The 21,228-nt window shown below is 39.0% G+C and overlaps 1 protein-coding gene across 2 annotated transcripts in view; it reads right to left on the reverse strand.

Annotated features, from left to right (window-relative positions):
* adgra1b (adhesion G protein-coupled receptor A1b) overlaps positions 1-21,228 on the reverse strand; it is a 102,760-nt gene that overhangs the window by 10,993 nt on the left and 70,539 nt on the right. For both annotated transcript variants that reach the window (XM_089012117.1, XM_089012116.1), the window contains one exon: positions 5,789-5,916. In XM_089012117.1, coding sequence (XP_088868243.1) covers positions 5,789-5,916 — 128 coding nt within the window. The remainder of the gene's footprint in view (positions 1-5,788; positions 5,917-21,228) is intronic.

The following is a 21,228-nucleotide window of genomic DNA, read 5'->3' on the forward strand; positions in this document are numbered from 1 at the left end:
GTCTGTTTAAGCTCTCAGTCGTACAGGAGTGGTCCATCGATGAAAAGGTTTCTTCAGCCGTCATCTGTACTTCCTTTTCGAAGGTGTCGGACTGTGCTATGATAGGTCCCTGCTCTCAGGTTGGGGGGAGCAGAGGACTACTCCCTGCGGCTACACTGATTGCTCCTATTGTCCTGACTAATGACTGGCATGATTGCCCTATTTGCTGTGGTATCACCTCATCAGCATTAATAATCCTATGTTGCCTAAGCAGTCTGTTGTTCAAACGGTCCAAATTGAACCTCACCCCACCATGGCGGTTTAGTGAAGGATTTAGCTGTTTTATGAAAAGCGCTTCTTTTACTCCTCTTTCAAATCATCTATGTTCTTTCGCTAAGATTTGAACCTCATTGTCGTCAAATGTGTAGTTGCTAGCTTTTAGGTGCTTATGTACTGAGGCCCACTAGTATTATCCCTGCAATGTTGATAATGTCTCTTTTTGAGAATTTGTTTAGTCTCCCCAATGTATTGCTCTTTACAATTTTCATTCTTTCAATGTATTGTAATGTATCTTGGATAAGAAGCGAAACGTCCGACACCTTCAAAAAAGAAGTACAGATGACGGCTGAAGAAACCTTTTCATCGGTTGTTAAAAGTGTGCCAAACTATATTATTATTATTTATTATTATAGTTATTTGACCTATTTATCATATTATAGTTATTTGACCTATTCAGCCTATATTCTCCAACAGATGTCTAGAATACGGTAAAGTGGGTTAAGTGTTTTGCCCCGTGGCTGTGTAACCATGGTCTCAAAGCAAATACAAGTGCAAAGTAAGAATCTTGAATTGATTAAGCGAACTGGAAGCAATCACTGCATTGCCTTTTTAGAAATCATAACGTGATGCATACTCAGTACCACTCTGCCATGATTTTAGTGACACGTTGGGATACTCTTTGCCTCGCGTCAATTTTAAGCAAATTTGAGCTAGCCCACTGTATTTGCATTAAAGAAGAGTTATTAGCTACTTGATGTATTTTATATGGTGTCATGATACCCTGGTTTGACTTGAGTGCTGGTGGGATGAATTCAAATTTCACTCTGTAATAGTGTTAGCACAAGTCGAAATGGTCATCGTCTGACAGTGCCCTGAGATTGACTGGCAAGCACTCAAGGGCGTATTTCACCTTTGTCTCAGAGTCATCTTCGATGGGCACCTGCGCTCCATGAACCTAAACAGGAGAAGCCTCATAGAGGATGAATAAATGGTGATCTCTATTTTAGGCTGCGGTATATTAACATGACTAATGATCATTATAATTGAGCGGTTCTCGGAGGAAACGGTGAAACAAAAATATGTCTGACATTTGATCCCATTTCATTATTTGAAATCCATTTTTCAATATTTCACCTGAAGGGAAATTGTGCTTTTTTTTTTACAGTCGGGTTACAGACTTCTGGCACCTGAGACAATCCAACACATAACTGCAGGGTGTAATATGCTGGCAGGGAAAGCCTATAACCAGGTAGAAGGCATAGTCTACCGAAACATCTGTGCGGGGTATGAACTGGAAACCTGTTAGAGATATTACAGTCAGACACTGTGGACAGAAACTCTGAACCAGAAAGATTGTCACTACTGCCGGCAGGAAACGCAGTCATCTATGACATACGTCTGAACTCTGTGCCCCTCTGCCAAGTTATTCATTGAGAATACATGCAAATTAAAGTGATACATAAGTAAAACATAGTTTTCTTGATTAGAATACCACACCTCTGGACATTCTGAGCACCAACAGATGTAAGCAATAAAACATTGTGTTTCCCATGAACTGATAAGTTTGTATCCTGGCTAATGACCTCTTCCTGTGAAAAGGAGTTTGAAGTCCTACATTACCCCTGTGATATGGACTTCCCCAAGTCGTAAATGACTCCTGTGAAGCTGACCGTTTAAATTACTGTGTATGTTGACCTGATTGACCCCAGGTTGCCCGTGCTACACTTGCGTATTGAGTCACAAGTGTTGACTAAGCATACAACAGCATGGAACTTTTAAATATGATAACTTCTTATTCCCTAATCTCTATCAAAACCCCAATGTCAAAATGGGAAACACCTCCCAAGGTAGTAGACAATGACCGAGCAAAGATCCTGTGGGACTTCCAGATACAGACTGACAAGATGGTAATGGCCAACCAAGCAGATATCATAGATATGTCATAGATAAAGGGCAAAGGAAAGCCGCTGTCGTGGATGTAGCGGTCCCGAGTGATGGAAACATCAGAAAGAAGGAACATGAGAAACTCGAGAAATACCAAGGGCTCAGAGAGGAGCTGAAGAGTGCCTGTAGTGGTCGGAGCACTCAGGGCAGTGACCCCCAAACTAGACGAGGGCTTGTAACAGATCCCGGGAACAACATCGGATATCTCAGTCCAGAAAAGCACACATTTTAGTTCGCTGATGAAGCCTCTTGGATGAGAAGCGAACCGTCCGACACCTTCAAAAAAGTACAGATGACGACTGAAGAAACCTTTTCATCGATGGACCACTCTTGTATGACTGAGAGCTGACACAGACCAAACAGAACCAGTGTGAAGTATTTCTGTTCAATCCATGGCAGCCATTGTGAAAAATCTCAAATATAACCTGGAAATCCTCATGGTCCAAAAGAGGTGATCCAGTAGGACCTGAGCCAACTCTTCATAGATGAAGCATTGGCAGTAGTGAGCTATATTCGGCGCATGAGGGCAGGCTTCACGGACCTGTGTGAGAGTACTGCCATTGCCGGTATCCAGGTATTGAACTGGATCCGGCAAAGAGGCTATAAATCAAACTGGCTGCTGGCCTCTCTTGGAAGGAGGTTGTCATAGGCTCCGCAATGGGTTTTCCGTGGGTCAAGTACACAAATGTACAACCCTGCACATTGTTTTCTACCAGCGTGGGATGAATTAAACTGTACTTTTGCCTCATGTTTCAGCCCTGAAACAAAATGTTATTTGAAAAAAAACCCCATGGTCCAAAATTGCTGATCTTCATTCAGCTATACACCCACTACCACTTTCCGGTGTATAAGGCGCACCCAAAAGCCTTCATTTTCTTCAAAATATGCACCTTATACGCAGGTGCGCCGTATATGTGAAGTCATATTGCGTCACAACAGGTCTTGCAACTACTGCCACGGCCACCGACTCCATTAGAAATACTCCCTATAGAAGTATTGCACAACACCAGCCTCTACTGTAGCACCTTATAGTGTCGTGTGCCTTATATTTGGAAAACTATTATATATTCAAATATTAGATTTGGAAAACGTTTTTCATTCATTGAAGGTGCGCCTTATACTACGGTGTGCTTTATAAATTGAACAGTTTTGAAAATACACCATTCATTGGGGGTGCGCCTTATACTCCGGTGCGCCTTATGCACCATAAAATACGGTAATCCTTATTCTAATTCGCATATAACTGAGTGACTTAAAATAATTTGAAATATGTCCATTTACAACTCTGCACCATCCCAATAATGAGTCCAAACTTTGAGATCAAAATACAGCCTTATGGCAAAGTTAAGGCTGTGGGTCTGACACTCCAATACTCCAATACAGAAGAACCTGATAGATGAGTTTGTTTTATAGTAATGAGCACATGCTGTGTATCATGAAGAAGTGTTGCGTGATGTTGTCTGTATTGTTCAAATTGTATTATTATTTTTTGTTTATTATTCTGGTATAAAAAATTTAAACACTACCATTTTCGCTTATAAATAAACAAAAACATTTGTGTCACCGGCTGTACTGAGAACAACGGATTGAGAACAGAGGGATTAAGAATTAAAAAGATGATTACATTTCCCCTGAGCCAAATGAAAGCCAAAAAGGGAATTCACTTTACTGAGCATAAACTGCACGTGGAACACAAAAATGGACGGTGCATCATTTCGCTTTAAATCCTAACATTGATGACGTACAACAAATGTATTTTTGTCATACTGTCACATCTCATAGCTAGCTAGCTAGTCAGCTAGATAGTCAGCTAGCTAGTGAGCTAGCTATGTAGATAGGTAGCTAGTCAGCTAGCTAGTCAGATAGCTATGTAGATAGGTAGCTAGCCATCTAGCTAGCTAGATAGCTAGCTATTTTTTCCTTCAAAGGGGAACAAATATAGGAACTATTTGAAAACCATGTCTTTAATTATCCCCTTAGCATATGTTTTAAATGCATGATATCACATGACTTGAGAAAGAACAAATTCTGCAATGCATAATGTACTCTGTCTAGCCTTGAGCAAAGCCTCTCGCGTGTTTCCCCATTTATCACCCTGTTAGCGCGTCACAGACTGAATATCAGCTTGAGTGATACTACACAAATAAAGTGTTACAAAACAGAGAGGGTGTTTAGTACTGAGGAGAGAGAGACGGAGATAAAAGATGGATGGGAGAAAAGATGCAAACAAGGGTGTCCTTGATCTTGATGGTAAACATGTCTGTGCATGTTGGATGCATTTTTTAAAGCATTTTACAGTATAAAATGGCCGTCCCAGCTTCCAAATGTCATGTGCTTAAATCCAAGCCCATCAGTTGTAGAAGCAAACAAAAAAACATATTTTCCAGTGTATAAAGCGCACCCAAAATGCTTGATTTTCTTCAAAAGATGACCCTTATATGCAAGTGCACCTTATATGTGAAGTTATATAATCCACAAGAGGTCTCGCAACTACTGTCGGCAGCCATTTCCCCTCTGTAGAAGAAGTAGTGCGTAACACCAGTGTCCACTGTAGCACCGTATAATGTGGTGTGCCTTATATTTTGAAAACGTTTATATATTTATATATTATATTTGTCAAACGTTTTTCATTCATTGAATTTTCTGTGGGTGAGCAGCGGCAGCCACACGCGTCAGCGTTCACTCAACCCGGAAGTAACTCAAATAGATAGAAAGCTAGCTAGCTAGATGATAGATAATAATAATAATAATAATAATAATAATAATAATAATTCATTGTATTTCTCAGCGCCTTTCAAAACTCTCAAGGGCACTTTCCAGTCACAGGATAAGAACAACATTTTTTTCCTGCGGGTGAGCAGCGGCAGCCAGACGTGCCAGCGTATTTGACTGAGTCAAATATAAAATGGCCACAATAACAATGAAATAAAGTAAAACTACTTACCATTTGATGACAATGCTCTCATCTTACCTTGAAATGGGCATCCCTTCATTTCTAAACGCTAGCTAGCTAGCGTCCTAGCTTTAGTTGTACAAAATGGAGGATTACTATAGGTATATGGATGGTAGATTTTATTTTATTATTATTTGTTTTATTTAGTTTTGTTTTTGTGGCAACCAGATTTTAGCTGATATTTTATAATAATAATAATAATAATAATAATAATAATACATATTACCTATTCTATTCATGTCAAGCCATTTCGGCCCATTTGCTAACCAAAACAGCAGCACAGTGGTAGGTACCCCTTATACACCGGAAAATACGGTAGACAACTCCACTCCAATGAAGATATGTACACATTTTTTGACATGCGCAGTGCTTTTCACTCAACTACAGCATCCAAGTCAGGCCACAGTCAAGATCAAAACATGATATATATAAAAAAAAAACTGTTTTTGAGAACCAGATATAACATACAGCACTAGAAATCATCTCTCTGTTTTGATTGGAAATATCCCGTTGAGTTTTGAGAGGGTCGAGACTATCATCACAGCTTGAAGTATGGACCGATTGACATTCAATTGCTGTGCTGCCAGTGTAACCTTCAATGGAAATATTTGGTCAAGTGCTGACTTTTCTTACCTGTGATGCACTATATATGTGATGATGGATGCAAAGAGGCAGAGCAGCATGACCGCCGTGCAGGCATACACGACCGGGTGCAAAAACTCCGCTGGGTATGGGGGGAATGACAGCACCTTCTTCAGATCCTGGGGAATAGAGGGAGTGCAATGGAAATTAGAGGAAATAGAGGCGGATTCATGACAAATAATTTCAGTGGTTTAGTTTAATATAAGGAATGAAAATGAGCAAGTGTTTGGCTTGCATCTTACAAAAATCTCACAAAAAGCTACACCAGTAGTAATAATAATAATAATAATAATAATAATAATAATAATAATAATAATAAATAATAATAATACATTTCATTTTAAGCACATTTCAATTTTATTATTATTATTATTATTATTATTATTATTATTATTATTATTATTATTATTATTCAAAGTCAAAGTCAGCTTTATTGTCAAATATGCTAATATGTATGACATACAGCACAGATGAAATTACTGTCCTCTCGGACCCAGCATGCAAGGCACTTATAATTACTTACAAACATAATAAACATGAAAACGCCAATTTGCCGGGAGAGGCAAATTATTATACAATCCATGGAGTTTGAATGCTCATTTCAAATGTATCGAACCCCTAAAAGCTTACCTGAATACCTAAGACTGAACCTGAACATCAAACATACAGTCAAAGTAGGAACAGTAGCATTAATAACAGTATCAAAGTCAGCTTTATTGTCAAATATGCTAATATGCATGACATACAGCACAGATGAAATATGTACGTGCTGGTTGTGAGTATGTGCTGTCCAAAGCTTTAAAGACAAATTCCATACAGGTGTGTACGTATTGCGTTTTGGGGATTTAGTTGACACTATGCATATTGAAAAAAAAAAAAACAACAACAAAGCAAACAAGCCAACAAATAAAAACATTTCCTTTTCAAAGTAGTATTCTCTCAGGCAGTGGTCATTAAGTATTATCAGCCCAGTGCCACTGTGATCTACCTCAAAACAGAGTCAACGTATAAATAACATTATGAGGTTCATATTAGATCGGTTGCATTGGAAACAGACACAATGAGTTTTCATTCTCATGGACTGATAGTATACCAAATACTGGACATTGAAATGATTGGAGGGAGATAACTACAATATGGGAATGTGTATCAAACATTTTTTTTTGTCCTACAAGCCTGTGCTCAGATCAAGCAAGGATGCTAGTTCCTAAAGGCGAGTCGGGGGATATTAAACTCAATATTTGGGTTTTCTGATGTTATATTAAAGGACAACCGAGTTGTGTCCATAATTTGTAAAATCACTTCAAATGACTTCTACTGAATGTATTTTACAAAGATTCCACCGCATATAGCTATATTTTACGTTTTAAGACTCGCGCTGAATATTCAGGAAGTCTTGTTTTCGAGTTGATGACGATGCCTGACGTTACGTCACTGAAGGAACGCCCCTGACCGAGAAAGTGACACACAATGCATTTTGAGTACTTTGTTTGGTGTTAATCCGTGTTGATGGCGAAATTAGAAGGAAAACACATAAATAACGCGATGGTGAATCATTGTGTGTTGCACCAAGACTACGATTTGATACTAGTTGACACAAATTCCCAGCAGAGAAATCAGCCCATTTTCAACAGAGCTTGGGCGGCATCTTGTGCATTTTCTGGGACACTACATTGGAGTGAGTATAGACGTCTTAAAATGATTGCAAACACTTATGTTCAGAACTATGTGAATCATATTCATAACTGGATGAGTAACAAGAAAGCGTCTTCGCTGAATCTTAAGCCATTGTTTTGATTCTAGAGCAGATCTAGAAGCTAAAGTGACCACATATCCATCTATATAGCATATGCAGTCGTCCATCCTTCCATCCATTTTCCAGACCGCTTTTATCCTCAGTGGGGTGGCGGGGGGTGTTGGAGCCTGTCTCAGCCGTCTTCGGGCACTCAGCGGGGGAAACCCTAAATTGGTAGCTAGCCAATCGCAAGGCACACAGAGACAAACAACCCTTCGCTCTCACACTCCCACCTAGGGACAAGTTGGAGCGTTCAATCAGGATGCCATCCATGTTTTTCCGGGTCTTTTGGGAGGATACAGAAGAACCTGTCGGAAACCCCACGCCGGGGAGAACATGCAAACTACACACAGGGAGGCCAGACCGGATCTTGAACTCACCACCTCTGCACTGTGCTAACCACTCGACTACCGGGGTGCCCGTAGTCATAGTCTATTTCCATGATTATCAGTGACGAATGAAGCTAAATTACTTTTCATTTGTGAATTCAGATGCACCATGACAAGACACACCATCACCACCATATCAGACAACTTCTCGCAGTTTGTTAATTAATGTTTAACATGCAGATATTTGGTCCGTTTCTACCGTCACAGCGATATCATAGAAGGACAAGGAAACTTGGTTCATTACAACGACAACGATAGGCAATGATCTTGATGCAAACCAAATGCCCATGACACCAGTGAGGAAATGCGCTGAAATTCTGAAGATCCACATGTCCACACAAAAAATCAAGACAAAGATAATTTTAGACAGCCGAGTTGAGTTGCTGAACCAAAATCAATCCATCCAGATCAAGTATTTGTCCTCACACACTCATCATCCAACCTCATCCAGGAGGATCTCAAGGCAATACTGATCCAGAGGAGCATCAATAGGCAGGTGAATCAAGAATTCTCGCTCGGAAACATGTTGGGACAAGACTATGGATCTTACAGAAGATATATGATGACATATTAAAGAGAAGGAGTGACAATGTATGAAGGATCCTTTTTTTTCTCCAGGAAAAGCAAAAAAAATGAAATACGATTGACACAGACTCAGAAACAGAGAGATAAAGTCAGAGGAGCTATAACGTAGACATACATTTTGAAAAAGAGAGGGAGAATGGTGTTTGGTTTGGTGATTGGTAGCGAGCAGGTTACAGCCAGGCATGAAGCAGTTGGGATGATTGCACCACATATCCAGCTCCTCGTTGAACGGAAAACTGTGAATTATTACTGAGTGAGCTACAGGCCCCAAGTAAAGGATCTCATCTATCTTGTAGCATGGGTAAAATAAGAAGAAATGATCTGTTCCACATCACAAAGAAAAAAAAAACAGGGATGTTCCTTCTCCTAGGAGAAAAGAATGAAGAAAAGCACAGGGAGACAAATCTCAGTCTGAATGGTAGTTAAACTCTCACCATCGGTGATGAAAATGAGCTTGTGATGAAAATCAGCAAAAAGAAAGAGGAAAGGAACTGCTTTCATGAGTATTTAACTCACTTTGAAAGACACAAAAAAAAATCAATAATGAAAAATTATCCAGCTTCGCAAAAAAAATACAATAAGTCGTGGCTTGGAATTGAAGCGAATTTATGTGGGACAGGATATGTGAGACAATCTCTTTTCGTCAATGGATGCTACAGCTTCTCTTATTTGCTTTCAACAGTGGGCTTGTAGCAGACGTTCACAGTTCACGGTGACATCCCTGATCCACTGGTGAAAAAGACGCTTTGATCTCCACCAATGCTTCATACAACAAAGCGGGTGTAGAAAAGTGCTTAAGATTGAATGACTGTCGATGTCTTTTGTATTGTGTCACATTAGTTGTTTTTTTTTAACTTCAAGATGGCGCCGCGAGACTGGCTACCTTTAACAGCAGCTCTATATATTGTTTTTCTACTTCTTCCTTTCCTTTCCTCTTACTTTGGTGCTGTGAAATGTACATTCCTCCGCTGCGGGACTAATAAAGGCTAATCCAATCCAATATTAACAGGATACTTGGGATCAAATAGGAAGTTTGGGGGGGAAAAAAAAACAAAAAACGAAAACTACAAACAAAACCCAACAAATATTTGATCATAAATTCAATCAGAAGATGCAGCAATATAGATCTATATACATATTTAAAATAGACAATAGTCAATCAGTTTTTTGGGGGAAAGAATTTGACAAAAAAATACTATCATAATTTACTGTAAAATCCCCAAGTTTATCTTCATCAAAATAACAACAACAAAAAAACCAAACAAATAAACATTAAAGTTTATATGTTTAGATCTGTGAATTATTTGATGATTGAAAAACATTAAAATATATTAAATACAGTATATAAAAGCATCCAAATCGTAAAACTTTAGGCTGGTTGAGGCTTGAAGGATTTGGAAAAGTTAAGTTGTCTATGTCCTAAATGCAGTTGCGGACGATCAAGGCCTGCAAAGCCTTCTCTGCTGGCCTAAAAATATCTCAATCACGCACTGATGTTAATTATATTTTGTCCATGAATTCTTATTAAATAATTCTAAATTGTCTTTCAGCGTCCTTGCATTAGTTTCCTGCTTCTTCCAATTTGCTTTTTTAATAATAATAATAATAATAATAATAATAATACATAAGGTTTATATTTAAGCATTGAACCAATCACATTTCAGCCATCATTTGTTACCAGGGTCAGAAATCTACCTGGACCTTTACAATCAGTTCTGCGGGCCCTGTTGCATCTAATGCGTCGATCAAACTGTTGCTCTAAAACTCTAAACAATCAGATTTTGAGTTGGCACCCTAAAAGATGTATCAATGGCTTCTTGAAGACGCTGGTCAACGTCAGAGTTTTCGCAAACCATGATTGGCTAGTGATTAGCTAATCATACTTAGCAAAAAGTGCTCTGATCACAAGCCCCTAGTGACAAGAGCATACTGGCAAGAGCTAGCACGCTGCATCGGTAGCGAGCTGCATAAGCAAATATATAGTGTTGATTTCATCGCAGTTTTATCAACCCACAATGGCTAAAGAAATGGATTTGGTTGGAGATTTACTGTTAAAGCCATTTTCAAATCTGGATTGTTTTAGACATAGCACTACTGAAGGCCTAGTGATGAAATCCACAGCCCGCCACTGCGTAAATGTAATCTTCTTTGAACAACAAATTGTTCAAGATTATATCAACAGTGCCTTTTCTGCTTGTAGTTATGCAGTGCATAATATATTCCGCAGCTTGTTTGAGCCTTATCATCCTCAGCATGTTTTATGTGTTCCTATTGGGATGGCTTAAAAGCCATTCGAGACACAGTAGCCGCTCTGTGGACTGTTGCCAAAATGGAACTGAAGAGACTTTGCATCATCACCCTTGCGGCTTTGTGAAAAGCAGCATGATGAATCACTTGTGAGTGAAGCCTCAGAAGCAGGCGTGGTATACATGAACAGCAGGGCACCCCATTCACACAAAAACAGCATACAGTCAGCTTTACCACCAAGCTGAGTAGGAGATGTTAATGCTTTTAGAGGTTGGTGATATTAACACTTTTAGAGCTTGTTGATCCCAATTTTCAGAAGCGGAGCAAGGGAGATTTGTTCTAATAAAAGGGCTTTCTTGTACAGTGAGACCTCAACTTACGAACTTAATTGGTTCCCAGACAGAGTGTGTAAGGCGAAAAGTGTGTATCTCAAAAAAAAAAAAAAAATTCCGTAGGAAACCATTAAAATGGGAATAATCCGTTCCCGGGTTTCCATAAAATATACTTTTCAACTAAATAAGCCTTAAAACTACACACAACATACCTTATTCTATGTATAATAAATGTGCTATTGTATTGCAATGAAAAAAATACACTGCATTGTATCATAAAGTCAATTTATTTACATTTGTGATGGTTATTTATGGCTTGATGGAATGGCGTTGGAGGTCGAAGATCAAAGGGAATTGCTGTTTGGAAAGAGAGGGGCATTACACGAGGACTGTAATTAAAGAAATCAACTGTGCTGTAAAATAACGTTTTATTTACCTTTTTGATGGTCGTTGATGGCTTATGGAAGGAGAGTCACCTTCCATAAGGACTGTTGGTAACCTAACCTCTGGTGCTGTTCGGTCGTGTGCTTCCGCCGAAGATCACTCCGCCAGCCGTGGTGGGTGTGTATTATGAAAATAGTTCTTATTATAAGGTTTAATTTTCATAAATTTGACGTTTGTAAGACGAAAAGTTTGTAAGTTAAGGTGTTTGTAAGTTGAGGTCTCACTGTACATCTTTTTAAAGTCAAAAGTAATATATATATATATATATATATATATATATATATATATATATATATATATATATATATATATAAATCCAGAACATATGCAGCTTGAGAGGAATATAAATCTCTGAAAATGTCAATTGTAAATTGCTATGCTGAATGATTATTTGTACTCGAAAATTTTACTAGACAAAAGAAAAAATACACTATGACTAAGTAAACAAACTCAATGACGCTGGAAAACATATTTACATCATTAGGATGTTAAAATGCAAAAGTCCCGAAGCCCCTTATACTGTATATGGACAACATTTGAAAATACACCATTCATTGGGGGTGCACCTTATACTATGGTGCGCCTTATACACCAGAAAATATGGTACTGCCATCACAACCATTTTGCTTACGACCCCAGAGAGCTTGAGAGAATACACACAAAGCATCATAAAGTCTATTCAGGACATTTTTTTGTCAACAACACGAACCCACATATTTTTTCGGAGATAATCGCTGCACTATATGGCCCGGCTCCCATCAATTAATGTTACTCTACCAGACAAGATGGATGAACTTCTTCTCTTCCACAATCAGCAGCAAAACCTTTGCAAATTCTACCGTGTTCTGCTTGACCGAAATTTGGCCGAGCGAATGAATGTGTAGCAGAGCCAATCGGATGTCAGCTGGGGATAGGAACAGCCAAATCCAGGAAATACATTTCCTCTAGTCCGCTCGTGATTTGAACTGCAATCATATTACATCACTGCACGGTGGCCACTTCATTACTTCGCTTCCAGAGTTCCGCTCTGTGATCAGACCTTTTGACAACACAGTTCATTAGAGCCATTAGCATACAATGCGGTTTAGCCTAGCTTGGATTAGCGCTGACATGTTGCATCGCAAACAGGCTTCTACTGTCCCTCGGGCCAATGCAGTGAAACAGGTGCCTGATCCGTTGCTTTTGTGTAGCGGCTACAATTTTAATCCGTGATCTGCCCTCCCTTATCCAAAATCAGATTATAAAAGTCAATTAAAGTTGATGTCATCCATAATGTCGCCGCTCGGGCGTAGTGGGTGCAAGGTTATCTCAGACGGCGCAAAAAAAAAATAATGTAACAGACGCTGTTGAATGCTTGCACGCCGTGTGTGTTTGTTGAGCCTCTTGGTTATGATTATGCATTGCTTTGTTCAAACCTACCAGCGAATTATCAGCGGTATACCTATCAACCAGCCATATTTTATATGATTTTTGCACATTTTTAGATGTGCACGGCATACAAGAAAGTTTGTAGGGGAAACGCAAAAATTGTTAAATGTAATTTTGAGAAAATGTTGATTCCGTTTTCATCATTAAAGGACAACCGACGCCTCCAGATAAATTGTGTCCATAATTTGTAAAACCACTTGAAATGACTTCTACTGAGCGTATTTTACAAAGATTCCACCGCATATAGCTATATGTTACCTTTTAAGACTCGCGCTGAATATTCTGGAAGTCTTGTTTTCGAGTTGATGAGGATTGCCGGACGTGACGTCACGTCTGGAACGCCCCTGACCGAGAAAGCGACACACAATGCATTTTGGGTACTTTGTTTGGTCTAAAAACTTCATGTTGATCCGTGTTGATGGCGAAATTAGAAGGAAAACACAAAAATAACTCATTGTGTGTAGCACCAAGACTACGATTTGATACTAGTTGACACAAATTCCCAGCAGACAAATCAGCCCATTTCCAACGGAGCTTGGGCGCCATCTTGCGCATTTTCTGGGACGCTACATTGGAGTCCAGACGCCTCAAAATGATATGGAAGGACTTATTTAATTGATTGCAAACTTTTATGCTTTCCTCTTCAGAACTACTTGAATCATATTCATAACTGGATGAGTAACAAAAAAATATCGATATAACCGGACTATCGATATATCCGATCCTGCGCGCATGTAATTTTCTCCTTGCGTTCATAGAAATAGTATCGTAATAAGCGGTACTATCGATATAACCGATATCAATATAACGAGACTTTACTGTATATAAATATATATATATATATATATATATATATATATATATATATATATATATATATATATATATATACACACACACACACACACACACACACACACACACACACACACACACACACACACACACACACATGTAGAAGAAAAAAAGAGTTAATTCCTCAATGATATAGGTCTGGAGTTATCCAATGCAATACATAAATATTGGTTTGTAAAGCGCTTTAACAACAGCTGAAGCGGGAACAAAGCGCTAACATGGAAAAAAATGGAAATGCTGCCGCCTTGTGGTAGGGAAAACCATTGCCACAGCCCATGGCCAGCGCTTTATCGGCACCCAGGCATGAAAAAAACAACATGAATGAATTGGTATTCAGCAGGTAGTTGCAAATTTTCCAAACATTGCATATGATTGAAGACATTAAAACGGCAGAATCAGCGTAGTCATCTGTTAATAATATATGCACTTTGTCGTGTTATAACGACAATAGCGACTGCAAGACTGCACACAAATGCAGATGAGAAAAGTGGACGTCGGGAAAAAGGGAAGAAAACAAATTAAAATCCTACGGCGAACAGCCTGCGGGCTCACCGTTTGCGGCAGTGTATTTTAGCATCCTTGAGTAGCCCCATGAACACTGAAACGGAAGCAGCTTAAGTGTGCAAATAAAACTCATTTTGGCTTTCTCGTACCCCACAGGATAACCGAGTGTGACAGAACACTGATGAGACACAACTTCCTGACTTAACAACAGACTAGAAAAAAAAATGGCCATGCACCATTAATGTGGTTCATCAATGATTCAACGGCACCTTGAGGCTGTCACTCAGCTCACAGCTTTGAGATACATTCAGGCATGTAATCACCGCCACCTGGCAAGTGTTCAGCACTGGGCGCACCGCATCGCCGTTATCAAATCTTGTGGAACAGGATGGAGTCGTTAAAGGAGGGTAGGAGGGGGGCGGGGGGCATTGTCTCATTAGCATTCTTTTCTCAAAACACTCAGATTTGAAGTGCTGTCATCAGCTCAAGGCGGATGCTTTTAAAGAAATGTTTGTAATCGTTGTTCTTGGGGCATATTTAAAGTTGACTATCAATTAAATTCCTTTTGCTCACAGCTCAGCCGTGGATGAGCTCCCAATCAAAACAAATTAGGAAATTACAATAGTGATACCTTGGTTTACGGTCTTAATTGGTGTGTAAGGCGAAAAGTGTGTATCCCAAAAATTAATTTCCCATAGGAAACCATTACAATGAGAATAATCCGTTCCCAGGTCCCCATAAAACATCATTTTCTACTTTCTAATTTTGTAAGCCTCAAAACTACTAAACTACTAAAAGATAGATAGTCAGCCAACTAGACCGCTAACAACTAGCTAATAGATAACTAACAGATAGCAAATATATAGCTAGGTAGGTAGCTTTATAGTTAGCTCGACAGAAGACTATGTTTTACTAATGTATCACTTAAATTTGCATGTACAGTAAAGTCTCGTTATATCGATATCGGACATATCGATAGTCCTGGTTATATCGATACTATTTCTATGCACGCACGGAGAAAATTACATGCAAACAGGGTCGGATATATCGATAGTCCCGGTTATATCGATATTTTTTCGGACTCCCTTGAATATCGATATAACGAGACTTTACTGTACTTTCAATAAATAGCTTGGCAGGGGGGTGTAGAAGTTGGGCGTCGGTCATGAATGGCTGTGTCCCCTGCCGGCAGTAAAAGACAATCTTCCTGTGTGCGAGCCTTTGTTCACAGTCTCCGAGCAAACATCTCCGATAGTGGTTTTCTATCATCAAATAAGACATTGCAAATTTCTCCATTATGGGACTATTAAAGGCTTTTTGATTCTGATTCTGACATTGTTATGACAAGAAAGCGGTCTTGTTCCACATACACATACACGGCTTTTGGAAGCAACCCAATCCTATTAGAATCTGTACGCTCTCCTCCACAGTACCAACCTGACATTTCCTTGCATAGTCGGCATGTCAGTAAAATATTTAACACAGAGCTGTTTAATATTCAAGCCAGCCAAAATATCCATCCTCTGCATGACTAACTCCTATACAAATGCTCAAATTCTCTCTTACTATATTCGCACGAACGAACGATGAGGGTCCAAAGGTGCAACACAAACCCGTGTATAAAGGATAAATCAGATTCATTGAAAAATGAAGCAACCAAACAATAAGTCAACCAGCGTTTCCAATCACAAGCTAACTACGATTGCATGATAGCCATCAATGGGAATGTTGAAATCAACGCACTCAATAGCGGCATTGTCAACCATTAGTGTTGTATTGTTGTTGTTTTTTGCTTTTACCAGTCTTTGTTTACGACCATCATCATTATATATATATATATATATATATATATATATATATATATATATATATATATATATATATATATATATATATATACACACCGTGGCACTTTGGTTTTTGAAAATAATCTGTTACAGAAACCTGTTCGAAAACCTACTTGTTTGAAAACCAAAACAGCGCTTCCCATTAAAATCAATGTATTTTTTTTTATCCGTTCCAAGTCTAGAAAACAAGTTTTTCAAAGCACTTTGTAAACTATTTTAAAGCATAAACTGTATACATACATAATAATAGAGCAGGTCATTTGTAAAATATGATAAAAACAAACTACAATATGCTTAATTTCACCGATTTCAAACTATGAGGTGCACCTTCGATGAATGAAAATGACTTTTCAAATATAATATGATGATGATGAGGAGGAACTAGATGATGAGGAACTAGATAAAATTACCACAGAGAAAGCACCAACAAGGGATCATTCCTCAAGATGGTGAAATAAGAAGGTTACGTTCCTCATCAAGTGTTTAATGTTGAGGAAACCGGCCACTCCATTCCATCAAGCCATTAACGACCATCACAAAGGTAAATAAAACAACTTTATTATGCAGTACAGTTTATTTCTTTAATTATAATACCATGGCACATTTATTATACATAAAATAAGGTATATTTTGTGTAGTTTTAAGAAAATTAAAAAGGAGAAAATGATGTTTTATGGGGACCTGGGAACGGATTATTCTCATTTTAATGGTTTCTTATGGGAAATACATTTTTGGGATACACACTTTTCGCCTTACACATTCTGTCTGGGAACCAATTAAGTTCGTAAGCCAAGGTATCACTGTATTTTTGATTTTTTGGGGGGAATTAGTGAACCCTCCACTCCCCCGGTCACTGGGAATTTACGAGTGCGCGCTGACAAGCTCATAGTTACGACATGGAGACAATGGGAAGGTCTAATGAGGATACATAAAATATGGTATATTTCGTGTAGTTTTAAGGCTTAGAAAATTAGAAAGTCGAACATTATGTTTTATGGGCACCTGGGAACGGATTATTCTCATTTTAATGGTTTCCTATGGGAAATTATTTTTTGGGATACACACTTTTCGCCTTCCACACTCTGTCTGGGAACCAATTAAGTTCGTAAGCCAAGGTATCACTGTACTGGTAAATAAATGTCCTCTTTTACAAATAACTAAAATGGATCGGCTCATTTCTTTTTCAATGTTGCTCAAGATTCCAGTTCCGCACATCGTCAACATTTTGCCTCAGTTCTCGTAAACGTATAAGGATACAGAATCAATACGGGAGGAAGAAAAAGCACATTGAAGGAACACCTTCCACGCAGTGCTCACACCTTGTTCTCAGCTTGCAGAGACATCTTGCACCGGTCCATTTTTTTTTTCTCGTTAGGTGATACATTTTGGCCATTTCTTCAACGCCATAATAAATGAAAATAGAGGCAACACGTGGTAAATTCTATTCTTGATATCATTTACGGACACCATGACAGGCAGAATGGAGCCGACGTTGAGCCTCTAAAGAGAAAACGCATGCAGGCAACGTCTCTAACAATGCATTACGCTGTGACAACAATAGTCTCGGAGGATAAATGAGCCTGCCTCCGTGGCCGCTTAATTGCGTAACAGAGCTCACGTGCATCTGTTGCCAGCCACCATTTTCATGCATTCTCTGCTTTGATTTGACCTCTAATGGTCTTTCTGCAGTGATGGCTGACTGAATGCACTATGTTGCACATTTGATGGCTCTACTTTAGAAATGACCGTGTGAAGTCAATCATTGCCTTTTGATATCAACACAGGGCGGTCTGTGATAGGAACGCTTTAAATGTCATTCATTAATTGTAATGTCCTCATTATGGAGGGAATTTTCAATGTAACATGATTATCAAATGGGAATCGAGCAATGCCTTTATCATGAAACTACCAATTTAATAATAATACAACTCTGTAAAATGGCATTTATCGAGTGAAGATTTCAACTAAGATTGATATGAAACATGCCAAATATATACCGTGATTCCGTGGCTTACGAATTCAATTGGTTCCTAGACAGAGTGTGTAAGGCGAAAAGTGTGTATCCCAAAAAATAAGTTCGCATAGGAAACCATTAAAATGAGAATAATCTGTTCCCAGGTCCCCATAAAACATAATTTTTAAGCCTTAAAACTACACAAAATATACCTATTTTATTTATAATAAATGTGTTATGGTATTATAATTAAAGAAATAAACTGTACCGTATAATAAAGTCGTTTTATTTACCTTTGTGATGGTCGTTGATGACTTTAAACATTAAACACTTGATGAGGAACATAGCCACCTTCTTTCTTTCTAATTTTACCTCATTCCTCATCAGTTGTGTTCTGTTTAGCTGGGTTGATAGATTTTTGCATCAAGTGTATACAGATGGCTTGTGCAGGTTATTTGTGGAGCCTGATTGATGGGATATTTTAACCTTGCAGTCTACACTCTGCTTTTGAACTATCAAAGTTGAAACAAGTCCACATTTCACTGTTTTCTACCATTTTGTCACTCTCTCTCTGTCGTCTGCCTGTCTCTTTAATGTTTAAACCACCTCCCCTCATTGCTGCGTTCTGGACCAATCACGTGGCTTTAACCGACGACTGGGGGCGGGAAATAGAGGACAAAAAAAAAAGCCGGCTGCCATTTTCTTGTTAGGAGAATGGGCTTGTTCGCGAAGTCATTTGAAGTGATTTTACAAATTATGGACACAACTTGTCCGAGGGCGTCGGTTGTCCTTTAATGGACCTCACTAAAATATAGCTACCCTTTGCGCCCGTCACATTATCAGCCACTCTTAAAATTACGTAACTCATTTTTTAACTTTTGTTATCTTCTTGGTAGACGTGTCCATTGCATCAATAGCTGCGCTAAATTAAAAGCCAAGCAACCAGTCACAGCTCCACAACCCTTGGATTTGATTCAAAAAATCCACTTGGTCTACACTCTCCCTGTCCGAGAAATATTATCTTTTATTAAGGGTCTTGTACGTTGAGTGCCAAAGGTCATGCTGATCATGATTGGTTGCGCCAGAAAAAGAAGGCCACGGAAGGCTAATAACGGTTTTCAAGTCCGTTACAAAAATGGGAGTCACCTTTAACCCTCTCTGCCTTTTGTGTTTTTAAGCGGACGATCCAAAATGATACAGTGCAGCAGTCACAGGCCAGGGTGAATTAAGGTGACCAAAAAAAAAAGCATGACTTCCCGAGGTTTTTTTCTAATTTTGAGAATGACTCAGATGGAAAGTGATGGGGGGTAATTATACATCTTTATCTTGATTAAAATGTGCAAACAGATAACTACGGCGCACACATACGGTAAGCAATTAAATGTCAGTGACCAAAACACCAACGAAGACACAGGAGGGGGTGGTAGTTTACACAGTATGCCCTCCATTTCTTCTAGTTTTTCCTGCAGGGCTCACAGCTGAGTAGGGAGCAGCTGGTGCGATGGCAGGTGGTACAAGCAATGCCACGACTAGTTCAATTACATTTCTCAATCGCGCTGTCATCCTTTCACCACATCACTCCTGTCCTCCTAGAGCTCCACTGGCTCCCGGTCAAATATAGAATGAACTTTAAAATTCTTCTTTATACATTTAAAGCTATCCATAACCTTGCCCGCCCATACCGATCTGACCTTCTTCAAATTTCTATTCCCTCTCTCTGTGTGCCCCCCTGCCCGTCTCAGCACGATGGGGGACAGAGCTTTCAGCTGCCTCCAAACTCTGGAACTCACTTCCTCCCAACATTCGTAACATAGATTCTCTTCCCACCTTCAAATCCCATCGCAAAAGCCACATATTTAAAATTGCATTTTCTGTGTCGCTCTCTCTCGTTTCTATTTAATTGTCTTTTATTTATTGTATTCTATTTATAATTGTATTTTTTAATTATTATTGCATCTATGCTTGTCTGTGACTGTAAAGTGTCATTGAGAGCTTTGAAAGGCGCTTGAAATAAAATGTATTATTATTATTATTGCCGTTTTCAACATCAAAAAGCATTTAAAATGCAAATCGGTGAAACAGTTTCTTCAGCCGTCATCTGTAATTCTTTGAAGGTGTCGGACGTTTCGCTCCTCATCCGAGAAGCTTCGTCAGTGAATTTGAAAGAAAATTTGAAAATACAAAATTATGTTTTATGAGGACCTGGGAACGGATTATTCTCATTTTAATGGTTACCTATGGAAAATTAATTCTTGGGATACACACTTTTCGCCTTACACACTCTGTCTGGGAACCAATTAAGTTCGTAAGCCAAGGTATCATTGTATCCCTAATGTCCAGAGTTGGCGGTGCCAGACCTCTGCTTTGATAGGTCACTGCTCTAGGGTTGGGGGGAGCAGAGGACTATTCCCTGAAGCTAATCTGATTACTTCTTTTGTCCTGTCTGATTATGTTCTATGACTGGCCCTGATTTCTAATGCAAAGCAATTTTTGTTAAATATCATTAAATATTTAATATTGTGTATATAAAATGTTTGACATCCCAACTACTAGGATGAACGATGCAGGCATTGACTGCAATTAGGTAAACTAGCCCAGTGACTTCAGCCACTGTGTTCAATCAATAAGCATTTGGAACTAAAGATGCTAATTGTTGAGGCTGTGCGGGTGGATTTCGATCGCATGCTTGCTTGAGGTACAACCTTCGTTGCTCATCAGTCAGATGACTCTATTTTTGTATTTTACTCTTAATGCGTGATACTTTTTAAATGGGAGACGTGTCTGGACTGCTGGCAAGCCAGTCTAGTAGTTAGTCTTTTATTACAAAGCCACAGTGTTTCCAGAATGGAGCCTATCCAAGCCGTCATCAGGCAGTGGACGGAGGACACCCTGAACCAGTTGCCAGTAAATCAATCGCAAGCCACATAGAGACACACACTTGCACTCACACACCACCAGAGGAGCCTGCAATGTGGAAATATCCCATGCGTGTTTTTTTGGAACGTGAGCGGAAACCGGAATACCAGGAGAAACCCCACACAGGCCCGGCAA

This window comes from Hippocampus bargibanti, linkage group LG13 (assembly GCF_051943395.1).
Source record: "Hippocampus bargibanti isolate YZ-2025 linkage group LG13, ASM5194339v1, whole genome shotgun sequence".
NCBI lineage: Eukaryota > Metazoa > Chordata > Actinopteri > Syngnathiformes > Syngnathidae > Hippocampus > Hippocampus bargibanti.